Here is a 23,720-nt window from a genome sequence, read left to right on the forward strand (position 1 = left end):
TTGGTAGAGAAACTCAGATTATCACACGATAATCACCTCCAACGATAATCCAAAATGGCGGCCAGCCGCTTTGTTGCTGTTACCGGGGGAAAAAATTTGTCATTTATCTTCTTCTTTTTTTCTTTTTTTTTTTTTTTTGAAAGAATCACCTATGTATTTATACTAAAACAATTATTCACCTCAGGCTCAGTAAATATCGGGAATAATAACCTCAACTTCGTTTCGGTTATTATTCCCCGATATTCCTTCGCCTTCGGTGAATAATACTCTTTTTACAATTCCATTCTGAGGCTGGAGATAAACTGTAGTTTTGCTATGCGCGGAAACCCCAGCCTCGGTTAGGAACTATTATTCGTGGTCACTGAATGAAACTGTAAAAAGGAGTATTGTTAAATAATAGGATTCACGCAACAAAACAAAAACAAAAAAGAAAAACCAAAAAAACAGGGAAAAAAAAAAAAGGGAGGGACATTTCAGACTTCAGACTTTAGGATATTCCAGACTTGTTCGGAGTTCGGGTGGACTTCGCCATAGTACAAAACTCATTAACAAAATTGAGGAAAAGATAATTTCTTTCTAGACTCAGCTTTTTTGCTAATTTAAAAAAAATCTATTAAGCTTTGGCTGCTACATCACAGCGTGGGACAATCACAACGACCGGAGAACGCGGGGAAAAACCCTCGAAGCACAGGAGAGAACCAACAAACAACTCTACTCACATGCGATACCTCAGCCTGCGTAGCTCGGCTCTAGGGGTGGGTGGGGGGGGGGGGGGGTAGAGGAGAAGAAGGGAGAGCTCTCCCTTCTTTAGCCTCTCCCCTCCCCCCTTCCCTAGGACCAAGCTACGCAGGCTAGCGATACCTAATCTGGGTCGCCTTGGTTAGACGCGAGCGCTCTCGCCGCTACGCCACCCGTGCTTCCTCAGAGTATATTTGTATCCTAATTTATTGATAGCAATTTGAACTGGTACTGAACTGTTCTACAGATCTTAGCTTTCTAGTCGAGTGCAAAGCCTGGACAACGCGCTTTTCACAGGAATCCCAAGCAAAGCAATTTCAATTTTGAAATTTACTTACCGTATTATAATATGAAATCTGAAGTTTCAACTCTAAAGTTTCAACTCTGAAGTCTGAAATTTAGGCTTCAACTTACGGAAGCCCTGGAGGGACATTTCAGACTTCAGACTTCAGACTTCAGATTTAGGATATTTCAGACTTCGGACTTCAACCAGCGCTGCTTTATGTTTACATTTGGCAAAACTCAAGCTTTTTACTTTTCGAGTTTCAAATTCTGGTCGAATATAAATCATCCGGCTGTATAGTTACATCCAGGTTCCAATGACTTCACTGTCATTCACTGATTTATAATTTCAAACTTCAGATTTGAAGCCTATAAATTGTCAGACTTCAGAGTTGATACGACAGCTGAGAAGGGTCTTCAGACTTCAAAGTTAACAATTTCAGAGATAATTATTTCAGAGATAATTATTTCAGAGATAGTAATTTCAGAGATAGTAATCTCAGAGATAGTAATCTCAGAGATAATAATTTCAGAGATAATTATTTCAGAGATAGCAATTTCAGCGATAGTAATTTCAGTGATAAAACAGTCTTTGCTTCGTCTCCTTTAATTAGATCGATTCGTATGCCGATTGCGAACTCCGTTATAGTCCCTATGTTTTGGTAAGTAAAAGTCATTCAATGAATTTTAAATATTGTATCATATAAGCTCTATTATCGGGTTTCCACTGGCATCCACTCTAAACGAGTATAGTTAAGGAATATAAAACGGCGCGCGTTTCTAAATATTTTTTAAATGATAATACGCGCGAGCGTGTCTCTGTCCGCTAATATAAACACGGTAGCCAGCCAATCAGCGCGCGCGTTATATCTCGAATATCTTATAATATGATATATACTTTAGGCCTAAATGCATGCAGACCACCCTATAATAGAGCTCATATGATACAATATTTAAATTCATTGAATGACTTTTACTTACCAATACATAGGGACTATAACGGAGTTCGCAATCGGCATACGAATCGATCTAATTAAAGGAGACGAAGCAAAGACTGATGTCATTGCATAATAAGTTTTATATCTGAAATTACCATCGCTGAAATTGCTATCTCTGAAATTGCTATCTCTGAAATTGCTATCTCTGAAATTATTATCTGACGATTTGATTATAAGACGCTAAATTTTGAATTTTATGTTCCCTTACCCACCCCTGGAGAGTGATTATTCTCAGCCAAACATAGCGTAACACAATATCAAAACATCACAAAGTGTGCGTGACACATACAAATGAGCATTAGGACTGAAGAACTCGAATAACACGAAGTCATGAATTTCCTCAAAAATATCCTCTTGTATGACACTTTTAACAGCGAAAATCTGTTTCTGAGTCAACTTTAAGGTAAAATTAGTTGAAGTAATATTATTTGGGTTGTCGTGCTTGATTTAACGGTTTCATGTGTTCGTGTTCTGATGTGTGATTTGGTACGTTGATTATGTTCGCTCACAAAATCATGAAACTAATATTTGTGTAGCTGTGCAGCCCTACTTGTTCACTTATCTTAGTGAAGTTGTACTTAAATAAAAATAAACGTAACATTGCTAGGTATACGCTTCTAGCTGTTTAGCCCCTATTTAAAGCTGTATGACAAACAACGATTTTGACACGGGTCGTATGAAGTTGAAGCTGAGCGAGGCTTCTAGGTCTTCAAATTTGAGATGAAATCTTTGCTAGACATACGAAGTCTTATAATTGCTTACACAAGGAAGTCTTAAATTGCACTAATGATTATTTTTGGAAGTTTATAAGGGTATTACTGTATCTATCAAGGAAAATGGCGCCAAATAATTCTGTCACGCCGTATGAAAAAACTATGGTGTGGTTGTGTGACTGATTTTAAACACGCTACTACTTATGGGCCCTTCTCTAAAGTATCGTGGATTCAATACTACAGGCCTTACAGAAGATTACACTTTTTCCCCATGGAATTTATGGCATTTCTTTTGTATTTCCGGGTTATCCTCGCATTCAAAACAATTTTGAGAAGGGTCCCTTAACAAAACAATAAAATTAGACAATATTTACATAACTATAAATTAAAGTTTTTACTTGCTGCATTATATAGTTTTTCATAAATTCTTAATGTGTTGTAATTTGAAATTGAATGAGTCAAAATAAAACATACCAGGCTTTTAGCATCTAAATATTTAAAAAAATATTTTTCGCTTTCTCACCATTTATTCATTTTGCGGTATATTACATAGTATACATTTTTAATGTTTGTATTGACTCATTGGGACTAGCTACATGCTTGTCAGGTATTAGTTGGTTAAAGGCAGGGAATATGGGTTTGTATCAGTTGGTTAAGAACAGGCATACAGGTTTAGTGAAGGGTTTGTGTTCTGATGTTTGGTAAGAAATGGGCTTTTATGTAATGTTTACGATATGGGCAAGCTGTGTTGTATCAGCTATACAACCAGGAGCCAGAGGCAAGTGATTGTATGGCCAATCCAACACGGATGCTCATATCGTAAACAACTTGTGAAATTCACTAATAATTTATAAATCCTTTTAAACATTTTGAATATTCATATGCTAATTAGATACAACTACTAGTGCTGTGTCAGAACAGTATACATCCACTAGTGGTTGTATCTAATTAGCATTTTCAGTGTAAAGTTTGTATAAGGTTTACATGTTATTCATGTCACCTAGCTGATTTCTAAATCTGGATTGGCTTGGACCCTTATTACTTATTCATGCATTTTCCAAACTTTTTTATAAGCTTATAATACAACTTATGTATGCTTTATTTATTTTTGTAGGTTGACAGTCCTGTTTCTTGCTGATGAGTAAAAGATTGGACTTATCTGGAGTAACTGATGATTTATAAAAGACAGGTATTTATGGTACTGTTTCTAAGTTAGTAGATATATGTTAAATTAGTTCAGCCAAGCAGTTGCTAAGCAGATTGCTGTATTTATTAATACTGATAAGGTCAGTTGGTAGATATATATGTTAAATTAGTTCAGCCAAGCAGTTGCTAAGCAGATTGGTATATTTATTAAGACTGATGAAATCAGTAGGTTTAACAAATCGAATTAAGTTTTCGATTTGTTTTTTACCATAACAAAGTCGAAAAAATTGAACAAAAAGACAAGTAAATAGTTTGAAAAAGCCGTTTAAACCGCTCGCTCAGTGCGCGTGACAGATGTCAAAAGCACAAGCAGGTCTAGCCTCTAATCGACTAAGGGTCTAAGCCAATCAGCTCTCGAGAAATTTCCAAGTCATGGTAAAAAGAGATTTTTTTAGTTCAACCAGTCAGTTGCTAAGCAGATTGGTGTAAATATTAAGACTGATGAATTCAGTTTGTAGGTATATGTAGGTCAGTCATTCGATCAGTTGGGTTAAATGGGTAATTAGGTAGGTGAGGTTGGTTAATGTGAATGTACTGTAGTTCTTTCTTGGTCAGTCAGAAGGTATTTAGGAAGGCAGGTTGTGAGACTGGTAAATAAGTAACAATCATCATTTATTTATTTATTTTAGATCTTTATGTACTAAAAAATATGGTTTTAACTTCCTGTGTCCCGATGTTACGTGCCCATAGCCTGAAGCAATGAAACGAACGCCACCTGCCCTGCCAATCTGGATAGTGACGCGACTGATATTCTGTTTCTCATTGCTATTCATAATTATCCTTGTTTATAACTATAATACCCTCGTGAATACAGACTTTGGTAGACGCGGCAATGACAAAGGTAACTTTAAACAACGTTATTTAAAACCAAATAGTCAATATCAATAGATCAATATCATTCCTCGGTTTTGTTTTCGCTGATGAAGAAAAAAATCGTAATTCTAACTGAAATACCGCTGTGTTCCTTGATTCAGTGTCCAAATATTCACAAACACCGCTGTGGAAATTAAAGTTAAGAATGCATAACTTCAACAATACGAACTACTTTTGAATTGGCGTAAAATTTCTGCTTACGCAAATGTGTTTCCAGTTATAAGCCACCCCCTCCCCTCCCCTCCCGCCCTCTCCGACTATGAGCCTTTCCGGTTATAAGAACATCAAAAAAACCTTTAAAAAAAATAATTAAAAGCCCAGGACTCATAACAGGGATTTAACATTTCGTTTTCATTTGTTTTATTTCCATAGTCAAAGACGACGAATCCCGAATCACATTGCTAGAAAGAAGACTAAAATACCAAGAATCCAAAGGTAACTGAAACAGACAACAATTTTTGTCTATTTGCAGTCGGTCGGTCGGTCAGTCAGTCAGTCAGTCAGTGGGTCAGTCGGTCAGTCAGTCAGTCAGTCAGTCAGTCAGTCTGAGGTCAGTCAGTCAGTCAGTCTGAGGTCAGTCAGTCAGTCCGTCAGTCAGTCAGTCGGTCGGTCAGTCAGTCAGTCAGTCAGTCGGTCAGTCAGTCAGTCAGTCAGTCAGTCAGTGGGTCAGTCGGTCAGTCAGTCAGTCGGTCAGTCAGTCAGTCAGTCAGTCAGTCAGTCTGAGGTCAGTCAGTCAGTCAGTCTGAGGTCAGTCAGTCAGTCAGTGCGTCAGTCAGTCAGTCGGTCGGTCAGTCAGTCAGTCAGCCAGTCAGTCAGTCAGTCAGTCAGCCAGTCAGTCAGTCAGTCAGTCAGTCAGTCAGTCTGAGGTCAGTCAGTCAGTCAGTCTGAGGTCAGTCAGTCAGTCAGTCTGAGGTCAGTCAGTCGGTCAGTCAGTCATTCAGTCAGTCAATCAGTCAGTCAATCAGTCAGTCATTCAGTCAGTCAATCAGTCATTCAGTCAGTCAGTCAGTCAGTCATTCAGTCAGTCAGTCAGTCAGTCAGTCGGTCATTATGTCTTTCTTCCTTACCTTCTGTCTGTCTGTCTTTCTTCCTTTGTCTTTCATGTTCAATTGCTAAAAAAAGAAATTATTTTATAGCGGCATATTTTATATAATATACGGCATGATAAATGACAGAAGTTTTCTTTACTAAAACACATCTTTCATGCATTTTTGTTTGTTTTTCTTATATAGATATTTCCTCGAAGCTTCAAGAACGTCTTGATCAACTTGAAAGACTAATAAACGAACGAGTACCTTCAAAGTCCGAAAGTCTTATAAGTGGTACGTAATTCCAAGAGACTTATAAATACTGTAGTACGTAAGATTCAGTTTTCGTATGAGTGGTAAAGGATATATAAACGACCTTTTTTTTAAAGGAACCGCATCTTACAGTGACCGTAACTGCGCGTTGTGGTTGATGAAGTCTTAGAACATAGTGTATGGGAAGCTATTTTTTTATTTTAAGATAGCTATCATAGATGGACGCACGGCGCCTCATTGCACGCAATCTTGCAGGCAATCGATGTTGCGATTTATCTCACACGACGCAATTTGTTGCACGCAACGTTGCTGAAGTAGAAAACTAACCTAAGTCAGCAACATTGGCTGTAATTTTGCACGCAATGTTGCACGACGTATCCGTTTGTTGCAATGTTGCACAACGTGTTCTTTCCGATCATGAAAGCCAGAGAAAAGAGAGAAGAGAGGAGAGGAGAGGAGAAGAGAAGAGAAGAGAAGAGAAGAAACGAAACCATTCAGTGTACTAATCTTTATTTTTTACTCCAAAATTAAACATCAAAAAACTTCCCAATACTTCGCATGCGTTGATGTTTGACAGCGGCTACGTGTTTTCTTAACGTTGTTTCTTAAGATTTTCCTACAATTGTCTGCACGGATTTTCATCACAGGTATCCTTATTCATGTTTTACCTAATCTATTCGTTTCCATTATCTTTTTAGACAATCGTATGGATACGCTGAACAGTCGCTTGAGTAAACTGGAAAGGCAATTAGATATACTGAAGAGAGATAAACAGAGCTTTTCTGGGGTTGGTAAGTGGTTTGCAATTGGGCTCGGGTAATATAAGCCTAGTCTTCCCCACAGCCGCTTTCAGTGTCGTCACGCAACGCTTTCTACTCAGGAGAGAAAGCGTGGCGTGACGACACTAAAAGCGGCTGTGGGGGAGACTACGACAACCACAGCGGTTCCGTCTCTCCACACTGCCTTACCCTGCAAGGAAAAAAGAACAACGGAGGACGTAAAGAAACCCTGGCTGTGACCACCTACAGTATCTTGCACAGTACAGATGACTAATACTGCAGGTTTCATATTTAATACTTCAGCGCGTAGTTATAGGCAATCCGCTTATTAGACGCGACACATTTTTGCTACAAAAGAAAATCTAGACCTGCGTTTAGCAGAAAGAATTAATCTTTGAATTGTCAACTCCGCATTTGCTCAACCACTCAAACATCAACTCGACATTAAAAAAAAAAACGCATTTACAAACTGTACAAATGCTTTATTAAATTACATGGGTGTGGGGACAAGAGTTTACATACAGCTGAGATCATTACTATTAAATACCGCTGTGATCCTTGACTACAGACTCATCTGTACAAGTTGATAATCGGTCAAATGGTTCACAAAAATCAACCGTATTTTGAAGAACTTGAACCACACGAATGTTTTGAAATACCATCGACTTGTATGACCAACTTTACCCTAGGTTCCAGAGGCCCGTGTGGGCCCTGGGGGCGAGGGAGAGAGAGGGAGGAGGAGGCCCCTCTCTCCCTCGCCCCCAAGCCCCACACGGGCCGCTGCAACCCAGGGTAGACTAACTTATATACGAGGCTAAACCTGTACGAGTCTGTGGTCATCAAAATCAGCGGTATGCATCGAAAGAGGAAGGACTATTCTTCATTACGACATTCATGGCTGACGTACATTTTTTGACAGCTGTCAAACTAGAGGCTATCAATTATCGCTTGGAGAAACTCGCAAGAAACAGTAAAGATACAGCACGTGTTGGTGAGAAACAGCACTAAGCGTTATGGGTAATATTGTACAGACTAATAACTAATAATACCAAAATAACCATATCCTTAATCACCATTCACTGACAACTCCTAATCAAGGCATGAACCATTAATGTTACTGTCACAATGCATTAAACAAGTCTAGTTTCATCGTATGTACATAATTTAGTTTTGCTTACCCAGATTCCTCTCGACCAAACTCAGAAAGAGGGTCTGTGATGATTGATCGATGTATTTTGTGATGGGAGAGCCGTAGCAGGTAGTTGATATAATGTATTCATAAAAATACAGTGGTTCCACCTAATACAATAGATTTTCTGAATACATTACATCAACTGAGCTAGTGCTATGTAGGTTCTCCCATTTTGTGCCATTTTGTGATATTCAAAATGGCTTCCTGAAAAGATTAGGTTCAGACGTATTTTACGTCACTTTTAAAATAAAGCGCCAATTTGACAATCACAAGACTCAGACACCCTTGTAAAAACAGTGGATTGTGACGATCTCATCTTTTATTCAATAATATTTAGCTATCCATGCGACTAATGCGTTTATTGGCACTAAGTATATTCTGTACATTGCATACACACTTCTGCAACATACTTGATCTCATAACAAAGAAATACCCGTATTATTAACGAGACTACTTGGGCTAGATTGTACGACCTGGACGGTCTTTACTGCTACATACTTGATCTCATAACAAAGAAATACCCGTATTATTAACGAGACTACTTGGGCTAGATTGTACGACCTGGACGGTCTTTACTGCTACATACTTGATCTCATAACAAAGAAATACCCGTATTATTAACGAGACTACTTGTGCTAGATTGTACGACCTGGACGGTTTTTACGGCTACATACTTGATCTCATAACAAAGCGAAAAGAATTGAGAAGAAGAGAGTAAAGGAGAGGCGAGGGAATGGAAGGGAATGGAAGGGAACGGGAGATAAAGTGAAAGGAAGGTACAGAGAAATGGAAAAGGTACAGAGAAAATGAAGGTTGGTTTTTAGAATTTTTCTTTTTCTTCTTATATAGATCATTTCGATTTCTATCTATTCTAGAATTTTCAATAAATAGCACATGTAATGTTCCACAAGATTGGCTGTTTCCATTTTGCGAAGAAAAAGTTAAGGTAAGCATGTTCTCTTTCATTATATGTGCTATTTGTATCAGCAGATCGCGTAACCCTATCTGCAAAACCAAGCAGCTGTAGCAAATTTTAATGAAAAGAGCCCCTCAATAATAGCTCCCTAATAAAAGCGGCGGATCCAGGAATTTTAAGTGGGGGGGGGGGGGGGGGGGGGGTTCCAAAATGGCCGCAACGAAAAAGCTGCTAAAATTGGCTTCACAAAGAGGGGGTTCCAATAAATTTCATTCTACTGAGCGTAAAGAACTGAGTGGTGATAACTTGTGAGTACCTGCGTGGGCTGCGTCGGTGTTTCTGAATAAAACAGTAGTAACTTTGTGGATAAGTTGAATCACCGTAAATCGGACGTTGGTCCTTCGTCGGAAAAACGTCAGTTTCACAAAGCTTTTTACGGGATATTCAATTTATCCACAAGTTCCTGCTGAGCGTAAAGAACATGATTGGCTTCACAAGGTCTTACAAAAAAGGGGGTTCCATGGAACTCACGGAACCACACCTGGATCCGTCACTGAATACGAAGACAAAGTTTCAGCTCACAATATACATGAGAAATCAAAAGTACATATTTACCCTGGCGCTAATTTTTGAAAACCGCGAATATTGTTGTAAAGGCTTTGCACCATCACGTGATGGCAGACATGACAGGAAGCTCAACAACAGTCTCATTCCGCTGGGGAAACTAACTTTTTTTACGTAAATTAAACCGGATTCAATTGTTGCTGCCAACTGTCATGGCGGCCACCACGTGATGATGCAAAGCGTCTAACTGACCGACTGTATTTTTAATGATAACAGTGGATAAGAGAATACTGGGACAGTCACTATCGATGTTACGTCCAAGAGCATGCAGTAGACCCTGATGACACATGCTCAATACTGATATATTTGAGTGAGGTACGTGTGATATATTTGAGTGAGGTACGTGTGATATATTTGAGGAAGGTACGCGTGATATATTTGAGGAAGGTACGCGTGATATATTTGAGTGAGGTAAGTGTGAAATATTTGAGTGAGGTACCCACGTGTGATATATTTGAGTGAGGTACGAGTGATTTATTTGAGTGAGGTACGCGTGATATATTTGAGTGAGGTACGTGTGATATATTTGAGTGAGGTACGTGTGATATATTTGAGGAAGGTACGCGTGATATATTTGAGTGAGGTAAGTGTGAAATATTTGAGTGGGGTACACACGTGTGATATATTTAAGTGAGGCACGCGTGATACATTTGAGTGAGGTACCCACGTGTGATATATTTGAGTGAGGTACTTTTTGTCTTTGAACGTTCTCAATGGCAATGGTTACCGTCTCAGGGATGACTCAGTTGCTTGGGCCTCGGTCTGTTGTGTGGGAGGTCGTGACTCAAGCCTCGGTTGGAACAACACTTAGGGTCTCAGGATAAATAAGGAGAAGGTGCTGCCTTTTTAATTACATCTGCAAATGGTTAAACCTTCACGTGGCTAGGATGACCACGTTAATGGCGGTCCCGTCCCTAATCAACTAGAGACGTTAAAAGAGGACGACGAGCTTATCAGTTGAATTAATGCCAACTTTCATCCCCTATCATTCGTTCCGAGTTTGAGGAAAAAAACTGAACTAGACTAAAAAAAATAGACCCCATCTTAGAAATGTCCCCTAAACAAGGCACGAAATTAACGCTCGCAAACTCGCAAAATTCGGGTTAAAATTATGTATTCAGCGAAAGACATAAAATTGAACTAGCTAGGTTTTGCGAGTATGACCACAGTCCAGAAATTGAAGGACTGAAAAGTTTAGAACCCACATCAAGTAACGTTTGTTATTCACCACGTTTGATCGCTAGTGACTTGGGAATTTTTGCTAATGAGAACTAAACTTACTTGCAGGGTTTTGCCAGTGGGTGTAAATGTTAATTTCGTGCCCTGCTAAAACAGTCCGTCAATGCGATGCAATGCCAACTGGACCCAGCTTTGTTTCCTCGACGCTCGGAATAGCTAATCAACATTTATAGCATTTCAGTATTTTTATCGTGATCCAGTTATTAACAGTATTGTGTTCTTAAAGGTCGAGTCATGGTGCCCTCTTCTGGAGTATCGCAAAAGAATGCGGGAACCCATTACTGATAGACCTAGGAAAGAGGTTAGTACTAGTGACGCATTAATCGCGACGCACTTATGCTATGAATAATCTATGCTATCTTATGCAAACTGCACATTTATTGACAAGTTCGTTAGAAAATGGTTTCCACGAGAGGTTACCTTACGAGTTCACTGTTATTATACAGGCAATTCAAAAAACGTTGTCGTGGACCGGCTCAAGCCTACTCGACTGGACCGAAAGGAATATGGGTAAAAATCACTGAAGCGGTTAAATATTCGTTCTGAATTAATTGTTCCCGCTAGTACTAAGATAAAAATGGCGAGAAACAATCCATTAAATGCATGTCTTTGGGTTTAGGGAAAGAAAAACAAAGCAGTAATGATTCAGTTCACAATTCCGAAAATATAAAGGCATTAAAAAACGTCTCCTTCAACACTTCCGGCTGGCCTAGGTTCGTGCTGTAAACTAGCTGCATAACTAGTCAGATAAAATTATGGAGTCCACTCGGCTTCAATGATTACTACCCAGAATTCCTTTCGGTCCAGTCGCGTAGGTTTGAGTTGGTCGACGACAACATTTTTTGAATTGACTGTATAAGTTTTATGTAGATGGTTATTTTGTTGGGGTGTATGTTACGTTACAGCCGCCATGTTGGTTGACGGTTGACGTCAATATGGTGGCTTTTTCATTGTTATTTACAACTCAAGGGAAATTTATTTATGGGAAATCCCCTCGAATAGCAAATCCAGGATTTGAATTTAAGACCGGCCTAGATAATGTGGGGGGAGACAAGCGAACTATCGCTACGCCCTTTTTATTCAGTCCTTGGTAAATCTGCACCTAAAAAGAAAAGACATCTAAATTGATAATGATGGTTTTTTTTTTTGTTTTTTTGTTTTTTTTGCACTTTCGATTCAGGCTTATTTAAAGAGAAATGATTATGACCTAATGGCGATGATGAAGCCAGATCATTGGCGATGGATGAGGCAAAGAATCAGACGATTATGGCCAGGATGGATCAAAGGACTGGAGAGTCTTATGGATCGTAATCACCCTGTACAACATCACTGGCCAAAAAGAGTAATAAATAAAGCAAATGAATACTCAATAACTATAGCCTGAATTCAGGGGAAGGAGGGGGTGGGGAAGGTGGACAAATATTTTGATGTAATGTTATGTGACTATCAAATGTTGACCAAGAGTGATCTAGGAATCGTAGCCACCCTGTATAACATCAGTGGTGAAATAAAAATGGTACAACATCACTATATTACTGTAATATGAGGACGGAGGTGGGTGAAAATATCACTGATAGGGCATAAATACTATTGACGTCGTATGATGTCTTCAACATGATCTTCGCCAAGAAGGATCAAGGGATTGGCTACACTTGTAGACCGTAACCATCCTGTACAACATCTTTATCTGTATATTCTTTCTTTCTAACTTGCTTAATTCTATATTTACTTTTCACAGATATTTTTATACATGGGTTCATTTGCTAACAACCCGAGTTGGTTCAAGCAAGCATTCACAGGCGCTCCATTGGGGGAGCTGGTACAGTGGAGTGATCTTATCACAGCATTATTCATATTGGGTCACAATATTGTACTTTGCACCAGGAGAGAAGAAGTTAAAAAGTATGCACGCCCTTTACGTACCTGCGTCATTTTTGGCATTGTTCTAAAATTCAACATGACCTGATCACGTGCCAGGCCGAGTAGATTTCGTGTAAGGGTGAAACGGCATTGCACGGTCACGGACTTGACTGAATATTTGAACCAGTCACTGCATAATGAAATCATATTTAATTGTGACAGGTACGTCCTGTCACAGAGTGCTGACATCAGACATCTTTGTCACGGCATGTCATAGTGCAGTGATATCACACAGCGTCGTCACAGTAGCGGCATGTCACGCCACTCCATACTATGAAGTTTTCCAGCTATTTGACCACGCTGATTTCCTTGCTCTTTACCCGATCACGTCCATTTACAACATGCGCGGAAAGCTTTGTAAGCCAAAAGGAAAAGCTTAAGATTCGAGAACTATTTAAGTACAGCTGAATTACTCTAAAGTCATCTTAGACCTCTAAGGTTGTCGCTATTTGTCCATACTTGCTTTTGGTTTGGAGTGACCTATTCCCTATCATCTACCCCTTTTGGCCCCGACATCTTCAATTATATGAAATAAGACTTTAAGAAAACCACAATGAAATTGCAGAAGATTTGGATCAGTTTACCAAATTTGAAGATAAATCGTTCATATAAAGCTCTTTTCTTTGTATTTTTATGTTTTTTAATGTGTATATTTTTCAGCCACCTTAACATACCAAAGTCCAAAACCTGTGCCAGTAAATCCCGCATAGACGAGTATGACTTGATATTTACAGATTATGTTGGAATCACATTCTTCAAACATGAACTCGGTCCTAATTTTTCACAGTACAGGTATGTATTGCTAACATTTGCTGTACTGCATTCATTGTGAATGGCTTCTAAATACCTGGAACTCAACAATGTATCCTATCTTTTAAATGACTTATTCGATCGACCAAAGGAGGGGGGGGAGATGGGAGCAATGGGAGCCTTTCTCATAGTTGCTTGATTTAGAAATTGCTAATAACAAATTTGAAACTCATTATCTGTTCCAAATGGTGGTCAAACACTGATAACTATTAGCTGTCAACGAGACTAAAGAATATGTGCTATAGCAAATTAAACTTGTCATTTGCTCCTCTATTTTTCGGCTTAGCGTGTATCAGATACATGCCATCCTCACAGTGATGCAATACACAAAGGACTTGCTATTAAATCCTTTATTTTTCGTGCATCAAAAGGAGCTAGACGTAGTGTGTATGAGACAAATGCCATCTTCACAATTATGCAATACAGCAATGCGCTCATTATCACACCCCATATTTATATATCCAAAGGAGGTTTATTGTGTGAGTGTGTGCATCTGATTACATAGAACATTTATGCAAAACCGGGAATACTTGTGTTGTTTCAGGTGTAGACTACGAATATTAGATTCCTTTGGAACAGAAGCGGAGTTCAATTATAAGGATTCTTCTAAACCTGCACTAACGAAAAAACGATCTACGTGGGGCGGAGAAAACCTACACTTGAGACAATTTATGACCATGTTCCGTAAGTGGCAGTAGCAATAGCAGGAGCAGTAGCAGTAGCAGTATAGCAGGAGCAGTATCAGTTGCAGAGTAGCAGTAGCAGTAGCAGTAGCAGTAGAAGTAGCAGTAGAAGTAGCAGTAGCAGTATAGCAGGAGCAGAAGCAGGGCAGCGGCAGCAGGAGTAGGGGCAGTAGCAGTATAGCAGGAGTTGGAGCAGTAGCAGTAGCAGGAGTAGGAGCAGTATAGCAGGGGCAGAAGCAGGGCAGCGGCAGCAGTATAGCAGGAGCAGTAGCAGTAGCAGTACTATAGCAGGAGCAGTAGCAGTACTATAGCAGGAGCAGTAGCAGTACTATAGTAGGAGCAGTAGCAGTATAGCAGGAGCAGTAGCAGTATAGCAGGAGTAGTATCCGTTGCAGAGTAGCAGTAGCAGTATAGCAGGAGTAGTATCCGTTGCAGAGTAGCAGTAGCAGTAGCAGTATAGCAGGAGCAGAAGCAGGGCAGCAGCAGCAGCAGTAGGAGCAGTAGCAGGAGCAGTAGCAGTATAGCAGGAGCAGAAGCAGGGCAGCGGCAGCAGCAGTAGGAGCAGGAGCAGTAGCAGTATAGCAGGAGCAGGAGCAGTAGCAGTATAGCAGGAGCAGTAGCAGTATAGCAGGAGCAGTAGCAGTAGCAGTAGCAGTATAGCAGTATAGCAGTAGCAGTAGCAGTATAGCAGGAGCAGTAGCAGTAGCAGTAGCAGTAGCAGTAGCAGTAGCAGTAGCAGTAGCAGGATGTTGTTGATGTTCATGATGTTTCTTTCGGTTATTTTATTTTCGTTCTTACAAAACGTAGTGGTAATAGTAGCTATATTATTAGTAAATGTAATGGTGGCTGTATCATTAGTTTATGTAAGGTTGTCGTTCTTCGTATATATCTGTTTGTTTTGCTGGCGAAAATTAAGACTTATTCATGTTCATGTTTTGTAATTACAGCTCACACGCCTGACAACACGTTTCTTGGTTTCGTGGTTGAAGTGGCGATGGATAAAGTCAATCCAGTCAAAACTGAGCCAGGCAAAAAACCAATAGGTTTGGTTTATGGAAAGGACGCCAGATTCTGGATGGTATGCGGAGAGTTGATAATAATATGCACAGAAAACCTTTCTACTTATTGTATAATCCTTGAAACATGCATAATCAACTTCAATCATTTAACTATCAAGAGAGCAGGACACCTGTTCAACATTAGTAGACAACACAAGCATTATGACCACGGGTGACCATATAGCAGCCCACGGTCACCCGCGGGCATAATGCTTGTGTTTTCTTCCCAATTATAATTGCAGTATAGTTGATTGTGTTGTTCTCCGCGACGAAGCGAGGTCTCGATCACAGGGGAGGGGGATAATTTACCATTTTCCCGCCAAATCCGCAGGAATCCCACATTAATTGGTTAAATTTTGGTGCCAAAAGCAAACTTTGTTTTCCTCATATTTTTCTTTTTACAAGTCTCCTTTAGTTTATTATTACTGCCCGATGCACAGGGTAACCGACGTCCTAATCCCAAAATTCCCGATAGAGTTGCCTGGCTAAATGATGAAATGCAAAGTTAGAAATAATATTTATTAGAAAAACAAAAGACTGAAATAAAAATATCACTACGTTTCGACATCATTCGATATCATCATTGTCCAAGTGAAAACCCCTGGAAATGGTACTTCATACTATTCCATGTATCATCCATTAAACATGTTCATTTTTTATTTCATTTTATTTTTTTCAGTTCAAGGAAAAGTACCTGGAAGTGTTATCAAAGTACCTTGACTTGCATGGAACCGTTGCTGGAGCGGTAAATATCTTATTGTCCATATTAGCACTGCATTTTAAATCGTGTGCCGGTTTCTAAATTCTCAGCATCCATCAATTGTCTAAATGGGTGCATGTATGATTTGGTGAATAAGTGATTGGGCTGGTCGGTGGACAGATTTGGTAAGTGCTTGAGTGGATGTCGGGTGGGTGGTGAGTGGGTGAACAAGTGCGCGTTCGGGCTACTCAAATACATGAGTAGGTGGATGCAAGGTGAATAAGTGAACGAGTGAATATTAAATGTAGCGGTAGTGCGTGTGAGCGAAAAGTGTCCCCAATTAGTGCGAAAGCGCTAGAACGACTAGACACTTAAAGAAAAAAAAAGTGATTTAATAGTGAGTGGCCTGGTCGGTGAGTGGGTTTGGTAAGTGTGCAAGTGGGTTTTTTTGGCGTTGAGAGAGTGAATAAGTAAAGGATGTGTGAGTGGCCATGTCGGTGAGTGGGTTTGGTGATAATTTGTGTAAATATAGACATACTTTTGTAAAAATAAACTTGAAACTTGAAACTTGAAACTTGGTTAGTGTCAGTGGGTGAGTAAGTGTTGAGACAGTGAACGAGTAAAAAAATGCGTGAGTTGCATGCTTGGTGTAAATGGTATCAACGAATGAGTGGGCAAATGATGGAGCGACCTATATATAAATATATTTATATATTTTTTTTTCATTATTTTATCTTTTTGTTTTAATAACAGCGAGTGAGAACCTTCGTCCCTTCTTACGTAACCAACCATCGTATAATGAACGGAAGAGATTATCAAGAATTGTTAAGTAAAACCAAGGTTAGCTAATAAATATTTTATTCTTAAAAAAGGTGTCTCTGACTTAAAAGTTCAAAGTGTTTTTTGAAAAGTTAGACAAACAGCTATTCAAGGTGAGGTTTTCGTTTGCTGTTACTGCAATTAATTAAGGTGTTGCCATTTTAACAGGTTTTTTTTTTCATTGTTGTTTTAGATATATATTGGTCTGGGTTTTCCATATGATGGGCCAGCCCCGCTAGAAGCCATCGCTCATGGATCTGTTTTTCTAAACGCAAAAGTAAGAATTAAAATTACTTGTATGTCCCTACTAACTATACATTCTCTGTAAATTTTCTATTTTTTTTACAATTCTGATGTCAATTCTTTTTAACTCGTGGATACGCGAAGCGTAGAAACAAATAATTGCGAGGGGTCCGAATATGCAAATTTTTCTCTCATTCATTATGGCGTTATCAGATCGATATTTAAACGTATATATATTGTCTGATGTCGTCTGCCTAGATACAAGAAGTTTCCTTTGGGATTTTGTACAAATACTATATTCGCGAAAGGTTTATTAATTTTATCTTTTGAAATTGCCAATTTGCGCTCCTCCTATTTCAGTACGTCTGTTTTACATTTAGAACGGATTATTTTTAATGTAGCGTGCTTTTTTTAAATACAGCTTGATCCACCACACAGTAGAGAGAATACAGCCTTCTTTAAAGAGAAGCCCACGTCAAGAAAGGTACATCCTCTCCAGCCTATTAGTAAGTCCATAATAACCATTCAAACTCAAGACTCTTGAATTTGATTGGTTGTTATGGACTTATATTGTTATGATACTTACATTAGGATTCGTATCCATTTGTTCATCGTTCGTTCGTTCGTTCGTTCGTTCGTTCGTTCGTTCATTCTTTCGTTCGATCTATCGTTCGTTCGTTCGATCGATCGTTCGTTCGTTCGATCGTTCGTCCGTTCGTTCGTTCGTTCGTTCATTCGTTCGATCTATCGTTCGTTCGATCGATCGTTCGTTCGTTCGATCGTTCGTTCGTTCGTTCGTTCGTTCGTTCGTTCGTTCGTTCATTCGTTCGATCTATCGTTCGTTCGTTCGTTCGATCGTTCGTTCGTTCGTTCGTTCGATCGTTCGTCCGTCCGTTCGTTCGTTCGATCGTTCGTTCGTTCGTTCGATCTATCGTTCGTTCGTTCGATCTATCGTTCGTTCGTTCGTTCGATCGATCGTTCGTTCGTTCGTTCGATCGTTCGTTCGTTCGTTCGTTCGTTCGTTCGTTCGTTTGTTAGTTCGTTCTTTCGTTTCCCCGTCCATCATTCGTTCTTCTTTCGTTCTTTCGTTTATTCATTCGTTTATCTGTATACTCATTTATTGAGTCATTCACTTAAATAAAACTGTCTAAAACTGTCCTCTGTTTCCAGCTAACTTCACAACATCCTTACGCTGAAAAGTTTATTGGAAAACCCTACGTGTACACTATAGACATCAATAGTACTCAAGAGGTAGAAAAGACTGTTCAAGAAATCCTTAACAGCAAGGTAATGATAGAGTAAAGATAGACCATCTGTTGTTTTTGTTCACATTTGAATATTTTAAATGTTATAATCAGCTATTTTTCATACCTTATATGTTGTACTTCACTTGTATTGTACTTGTACTTGCATGTACTGAAGACGTTTATCTTCTATTTTGTAATTACATTTATTTATACTGGGAGACCATTCAAACTAGCCATAGGCTAAGATTGATGTTCCTTTAAAATATTTCTTACATTATACATGACACAGTGTAACAAAAACATTTTACTTTATGGATTTGGCTATAATTCCCCAGATTTAGCGACAGGGGGTGCTATTAGGCTTCCTAGGTTGAGCGACAAAATGGGTCGAGTTGGCATTGCATTGCATTGTGGGACTGTTTTAGGTGACGTATTTCAAAGATGACGTATTTTCCGTCCACTAAAACAGCCAATCAATGCACTGCAATGCCAACTCGACCCAGTCAGTCGCTCAACCTCGGAATGGCTAATTTTCAAACAACAACATCCTTACGCCAGGTTTTACCTGCCATTTGTAATCGTAAGCAAGTTGTGCGGTCGGTTTACTGTACACGAAGCAATTGGTGTCGTAAGGATTTTGCGCGCGACACTTGTGAGAAAAAAGGGTCGTCCTTCACGAATTTGCAAGATGTTATCCTATTGGAGGGCGCACATGTGTAGAACAATAAAAAAAAAAGAAGACATTTCCCCAACCCCGCCCCTAAACCTAACTAATCACAGGGGACGTTGCAAATTCGTGAAGCCAAACCCGGGTCAGAAAAAATTATGCCATGTAAATCGTCAAAGATTGCGTTATACCTAACTAGTATCTTATACGAACTATTATTGTTGTTGTTGTTAGGTTCGTCCTTATATTCCGTATGAGTGGACGCCAGCAGGGATGCTGGAGCGAGTCAATGCATTGGTCAATAACCAGGTAAAATAAATCCACAAAATTTAAATGTGAGAAAGTTGCTCAGTTTCTCTGTTTCAGTCTCACTGTTTCACGATTCTTAGGCTTTTGACTCAAGTGTTTAAAATTCACAATTGAGGGTGAATTTCGTGTGGAGAGGAAAGCCGGAGTACCAGCAAAAAAACAAAAACAAAAAACAAAAAAACATTGAAAGCCCATGAAATACTACTAATGATCAGATAATTGATAAACAGCTCCACTCACAAAGGGGGAGGGGGAGGGGGTGCAGGGTGCGTATTAATTGCGCACATCTACCGTGACTCCCGATAAACATACTAAATTATGTGATATTGCTAAATTGATTAGAATCTCTAAAATATTGTAGAATTTTTGTGATCAAAGCAAGAAATGGCTTCCAGTTGAAGAGCTTCATGTTTATGTCAGTAAGCAGGGCAAGTCTTGTTCAGAGACATGTGAAGAACACGGTATGTGTTGTCGGTATTATTTCTATGATATATTTACGATTATTAATGTTATCGTTGTCGTTTTCTCCCTCCCTCTCCCTCTCCCTCTCCCTTCGTCTTCGTTTCGCCTTTGCCTTTTTAATAATTTTCTTGTTCTTGTTCTTCTTCTTCTTCTCGTTCTTCTTCTTCTTCTTCTTCTTGTTCTTTTTCTTCTTCTTCTTCTTGTTCTTTTTCTTCTTCTTCTTCTTCTTCTTGTTCTTCTTCTTCTTGTTCTTGTTCTTCTTCTTGTTCTTCTTCTTGTTCTTCTTCTTGTTCTTCTTCTTGTTCTTCTTGTTCTTCTTCTTGTTCTTGTTCTTCTTGTTCTTCCTCTTCTTGTTCTTCTTCTTCTTCTTCTTCTTCTTCTTCTTCTTGTTTTGTTCTCCTCCTCCTCCTCCGCCTCCTTCTTCTTCTCCTCCTCATCACCATCGTTGTAGTAACCACACACACACAAAATAAATAAGAGTAATCTTTTCAGGTTTGCTATGCGAGTCATCGTTTTTCAACGACATAAATAATTTAGAAGCCTTCAAGAGGTAATTTCAAACAATCATGTTTACAACTGATGTTTTAATGGCCCAATACACCCCTTGCATTTATATCCCAGAGGAATTGTGTTCTAGGGGACAAAGCAATAGGCCATCTTTTCTTATGCAAATTTGCAAATTTTAACGCAAGTTTTTTTCGAAGAAGCTTTATAAAAAGTAGTCCCGTGCAAAATTTGAGGATTTTGCTATCTTGAAGTTCAAAACGTGTATGGTTCTTCAATAAAATCTTGTAGATTATTCAGTTGTTTTTGGGCGCGCGCTCATCGTGGGCTCAAATCGAACGCTCAAAAGTAGACAGTCACCTTACGTGCATTGAGCTCTTCATTATATTCATTCAAAACATTCAAAACATCTTTGAAAGAAGCGATTCATCTTTAACTACCTACATTTACTCAAAATACACTGTTGTGACAAAAAACGTTTGGGCTCCCTTTGCTTTGGGCATAATATTTCCGCATTTCAATCTATACGTCATCCCCTTGAGTGTTATTACTTTCCACTTTACATTCATTTCCTTTGCTAGACACGGAATAGAATGTTTATCTTCATCGACCAAGGACTCTCTCCACGCTCCGTCAAGTTCATCTGTCGACAAGTCTTGTTTGCTTCAGAAGACTTCGTTGATCTACAGCTGCTCAGGAAGCTCACCGATTTATTCTCGTCTGTGTCCTTGCCGCGACTTCAAACCTCAACAAGTTGCACTTTGTAAAAAGTGCACGTAAATATTGCCTTGGAATACAAATCAAAATCCTCAGTATTATCAAAGTGCGGCAATCATACAATACTTTCAGTATACTCCCTTTTCGAGCTCGCCCTTGCTCAGTCTTAGCCTCGATTGTGTACAAATGTGTTCTTTTCTTTTATTAAGGTCCATTGTATAGAAAGGAATGTACGTACTAGGGAACAATACGAGTTGATTAAAATGCCACGGGTTTTGGTTGGATGGTTGAATATTATTACGCACAATCTAGACTAAGGCTGAGCAAAGAGAACTCGAAACTGGAGTATTGACTTTGACCTGAAGTGAGCATTTGAATGACGAATTATTTCTTCATTTGAGTGTGGCGTCTTTAATTTACGAACTACCAAACTAGCAATATATTATTTTATCATTCAAATTATGTTTTGTCATTTGCGATTGGCCGAGATAACTACAAATAACTACCTGCGAATAATATTTTGCTCATGCGCATTATGATGCAAAACCGTTTGGCTGCAAATAATATTCTGCTCATGCGCAGTAACGATGCATTTGTTAACATGGCTCGCTTCCTTATGACGTGCCTTTGTATGTTTGATAGACAGCAAGACCTGCCGAAAGCGCTAGAAGAAAACGGAAAATGTGATTTGAAGGATAAAACAATCATTGAACTCAGTTATCACAAAATGTCGTGACTTTTTAGTGTCTCGCAAGCAATTATTTGCCTCTGCCTTCAGCATCGGTGAACAATTGCTTTCTCGCCAGTAACAAATCACGATATTTTGCTCAACCTCGTTCTATAATTGTCATCACTTCAACTGAGTCTAGAATCAAAACTGAAAGTTATATATCTGGGTCCGGTTGTACGAAGCCTGGATAGCGCTATCCAATGGATAAATCTTCAGCATCGACTTGATAAGGATAAGGATTTATCCGCTGGATGGCGCTGTCCAGGCTTCGTGCAAATGACGTATTTCGCTTAAATGAACATTAGACGTCCTTTATTTTATTACTTGAACCTGGATCTTGATTCTTATATAAATACATACGAAAATAGATCTTATTACCTGCGTGCATGCTCAATGCTAGATATCATCCCACATTTAACATTTATATTTCAATTCCTAGTATAGAAAAAGTTTCAATTTACAATAACTCGTTCATACGCTTCGCGTATCCACTATTTAAAAACGATCTTCATCCGCGAATTTAGATATCAAAATCGATTGTATTGTCGGGGAATTTTGTACGAACGGTTCTTCTAGTACTGCAGCAGTAGAAGCTGCCTGTACTTACAAGTAATTCTGCCCTACAAGAAAGTCATAGACAAAAGAGAAAAGGGTTAGTCAAGGGATGTGTAAGTTGAATTTCCTGTTATGTCGGCGAGACTACCCGGCATCTCTCTACGCGTGTACATGACCACCTACACGGATAACACCTTTAAAGCTATTCGAAATGTCGTGACTTGTGTTCGAATGAGTGGTTCTAGGTATTGGACCACGACAGAACTGATTTCCGTCGTAAAATTTAAAAAAAAGCAATACATATCCTCTGGGAGAAGCCGTCACTCAATCAGCAGCTCTTATCTCCCATGTAAATTATAGCTTTGTAACCTTTTTGTCATCTTTTGTGATGTTAATTTTAATGTTATTCTTTTGTTCGTTTAACCTACTTTTTTAACCGTTCACTCATGCAATATTTCATCAATGACACTGGCTGTAGGACAGCCGAAACATGTCTTAATTAAAACTTTGGTTACTATTTATCAAAATCCTATAAAATGTTTGCTTTCCCAGCCACTTGGAGAGCTTTTTACTTGAGCTTTTATTAAATCTGTAAAATAATTGTGTTCAAAAGGACATTCTAAACTCAATCAATAATGGGTTTGCTCGATGGGTTTGGACGATTCAATCATCCTATTTCAAGTCTCGATTAACATTTGCTTTTGAAACTTGTTTCTCAACTTTCGTTACCGAAAGAGAATCTCGCTATTCTGATTGGTTAAAGCTGGAGCGTTTATATTCTTTGCTCAGCACGCACGCGCGTGAATTTTCTACTTTTTTATCAGCTGGGCCCGGTTGTACGAAGGGCAGATTGCGCTATCCGGTGGATAAATCCTTATCCAGTGGATAAATAGCCTGTGTGCTGCCGAACTAACTGTTAAGTCCGTACGAGAGTAAAGTCCGGCTGTAAACAGGCTAGTGGATAAGTCGATGCTTTTATCCAATAGATTTATCCACTGGATAGGATTTATCCCTCGGAAATCGCTATCTTCCCTTCAAACAACCGATACCTTGTATTCATTGAACAGCTTTTGGTTATTGTATTTCACAACATAGTTGATTAACTATGTTCACAATAAAGGGGAAACAAACCATGCGTACTAGGTGTGGGAAGTTAATTTAAAATAATTTCACATTTGATTGGCAAAACGCTCCAGGAAAGTCGAGTGCAGTCAAGATATAGTGATTATCACATGTCAAGAGCTTGATATGTTTTTATTCACTTTTTATTCAATAACAAAAGATGTATCCAGATGTATCTGATTATCATGGGAACTACCTTTTTTAACTATGCACTAACATTGATCATATCAGAATTTATTCAAAATATTAAATATTTCTTTTATTATTATTATTATTATTATTATTACTTTTACTTTTCTTTTTGATTTGACTT

At 38.9% G+C, this 23,720-nt stretch overlaps 1 protein-coding gene across 2 annotated transcripts; it reads left to right on the forward strand.

Moving 5' to 3' along the window:
- Nucleotides 1–2,298: 2,298 nt before the first annotated feature.
- Nucleotides 2,299–23,675, forward strand: LOC116308527 (alpha-1,6-mannosylglycoprotein 6-beta-N-acetylglucosaminyltransferase A). Of its 2 annotated transcripts, XM_031718974.2 has the most exons (24): nt 2,299–2,421; nt 3,846–3,920; nt 4,567–4,778; nt 5,183–5,245; nt 6,043–6,132; nt 6,810–6,902; nt 7,810–7,881; nt 8,958–9,028; nt 9,839–9,937; nt 11,088–11,162; nt 12,042–12,203; nt 12,600–12,763; nt 13,442–13,573; nt 14,136–14,275; nt 15,222–15,352; nt 16,012–16,077; nt 16,786–16,872; nt 17,045–17,128; nt 17,516–17,578; nt 18,265–18,381; nt 19,243–19,317; nt 19,679–19,778; nt 20,272–20,329; nt 20,865–23,675. In XM_031718974.2, exons 3-24 carry the CDS (start codon nt 4,637–4,639, stop codon nt 21,061–21,063), a joined length of 2,283 nt encoding a protein of 760 aa, XP_031574834.1. In that variant the 5' UTR covers nt 2,299–2,421; nt 3,846–3,920; nt 4,567–4,636; the 3' UTR covers nt 21,064–23,675. The 2 variants fall into 2 exon arrangements, with proteins under 2 accessions (XP_031574834.1, XP_031574835.1); XM_031718975.2 differs by lacking the exons at nt 2,299–2,421; nt 3,846–3,920; nt 4,567–4,778; nt 5,183–5,245; nt 6,043–6,132 and having other exon boundaries at nt 6,877–6,902; nt 7,810–7,907.
- Nucleotides 23,676–23,720: the final 45 nt, after the last annotated feature.

The sequence above is a fragment of the Actinia tenebrosa genome, unplaced genomic scaffold (genome assembly GCF_029948245.1).
Source record: "Actinia tenebrosa isolate PJP-AT-01 unplaced genomic scaffold, QUT_ActTen_1.0 PGA_scaffold11__36_contigs__length_13525064, whole genome shotgun sequence".
Taxonomy (NCBI): domain Eukaryota; kingdom Metazoa; phylum Cnidaria; class Anthozoa; order Actiniaria; family Actiniidae; genus Actinia; species Actinia tenebrosa.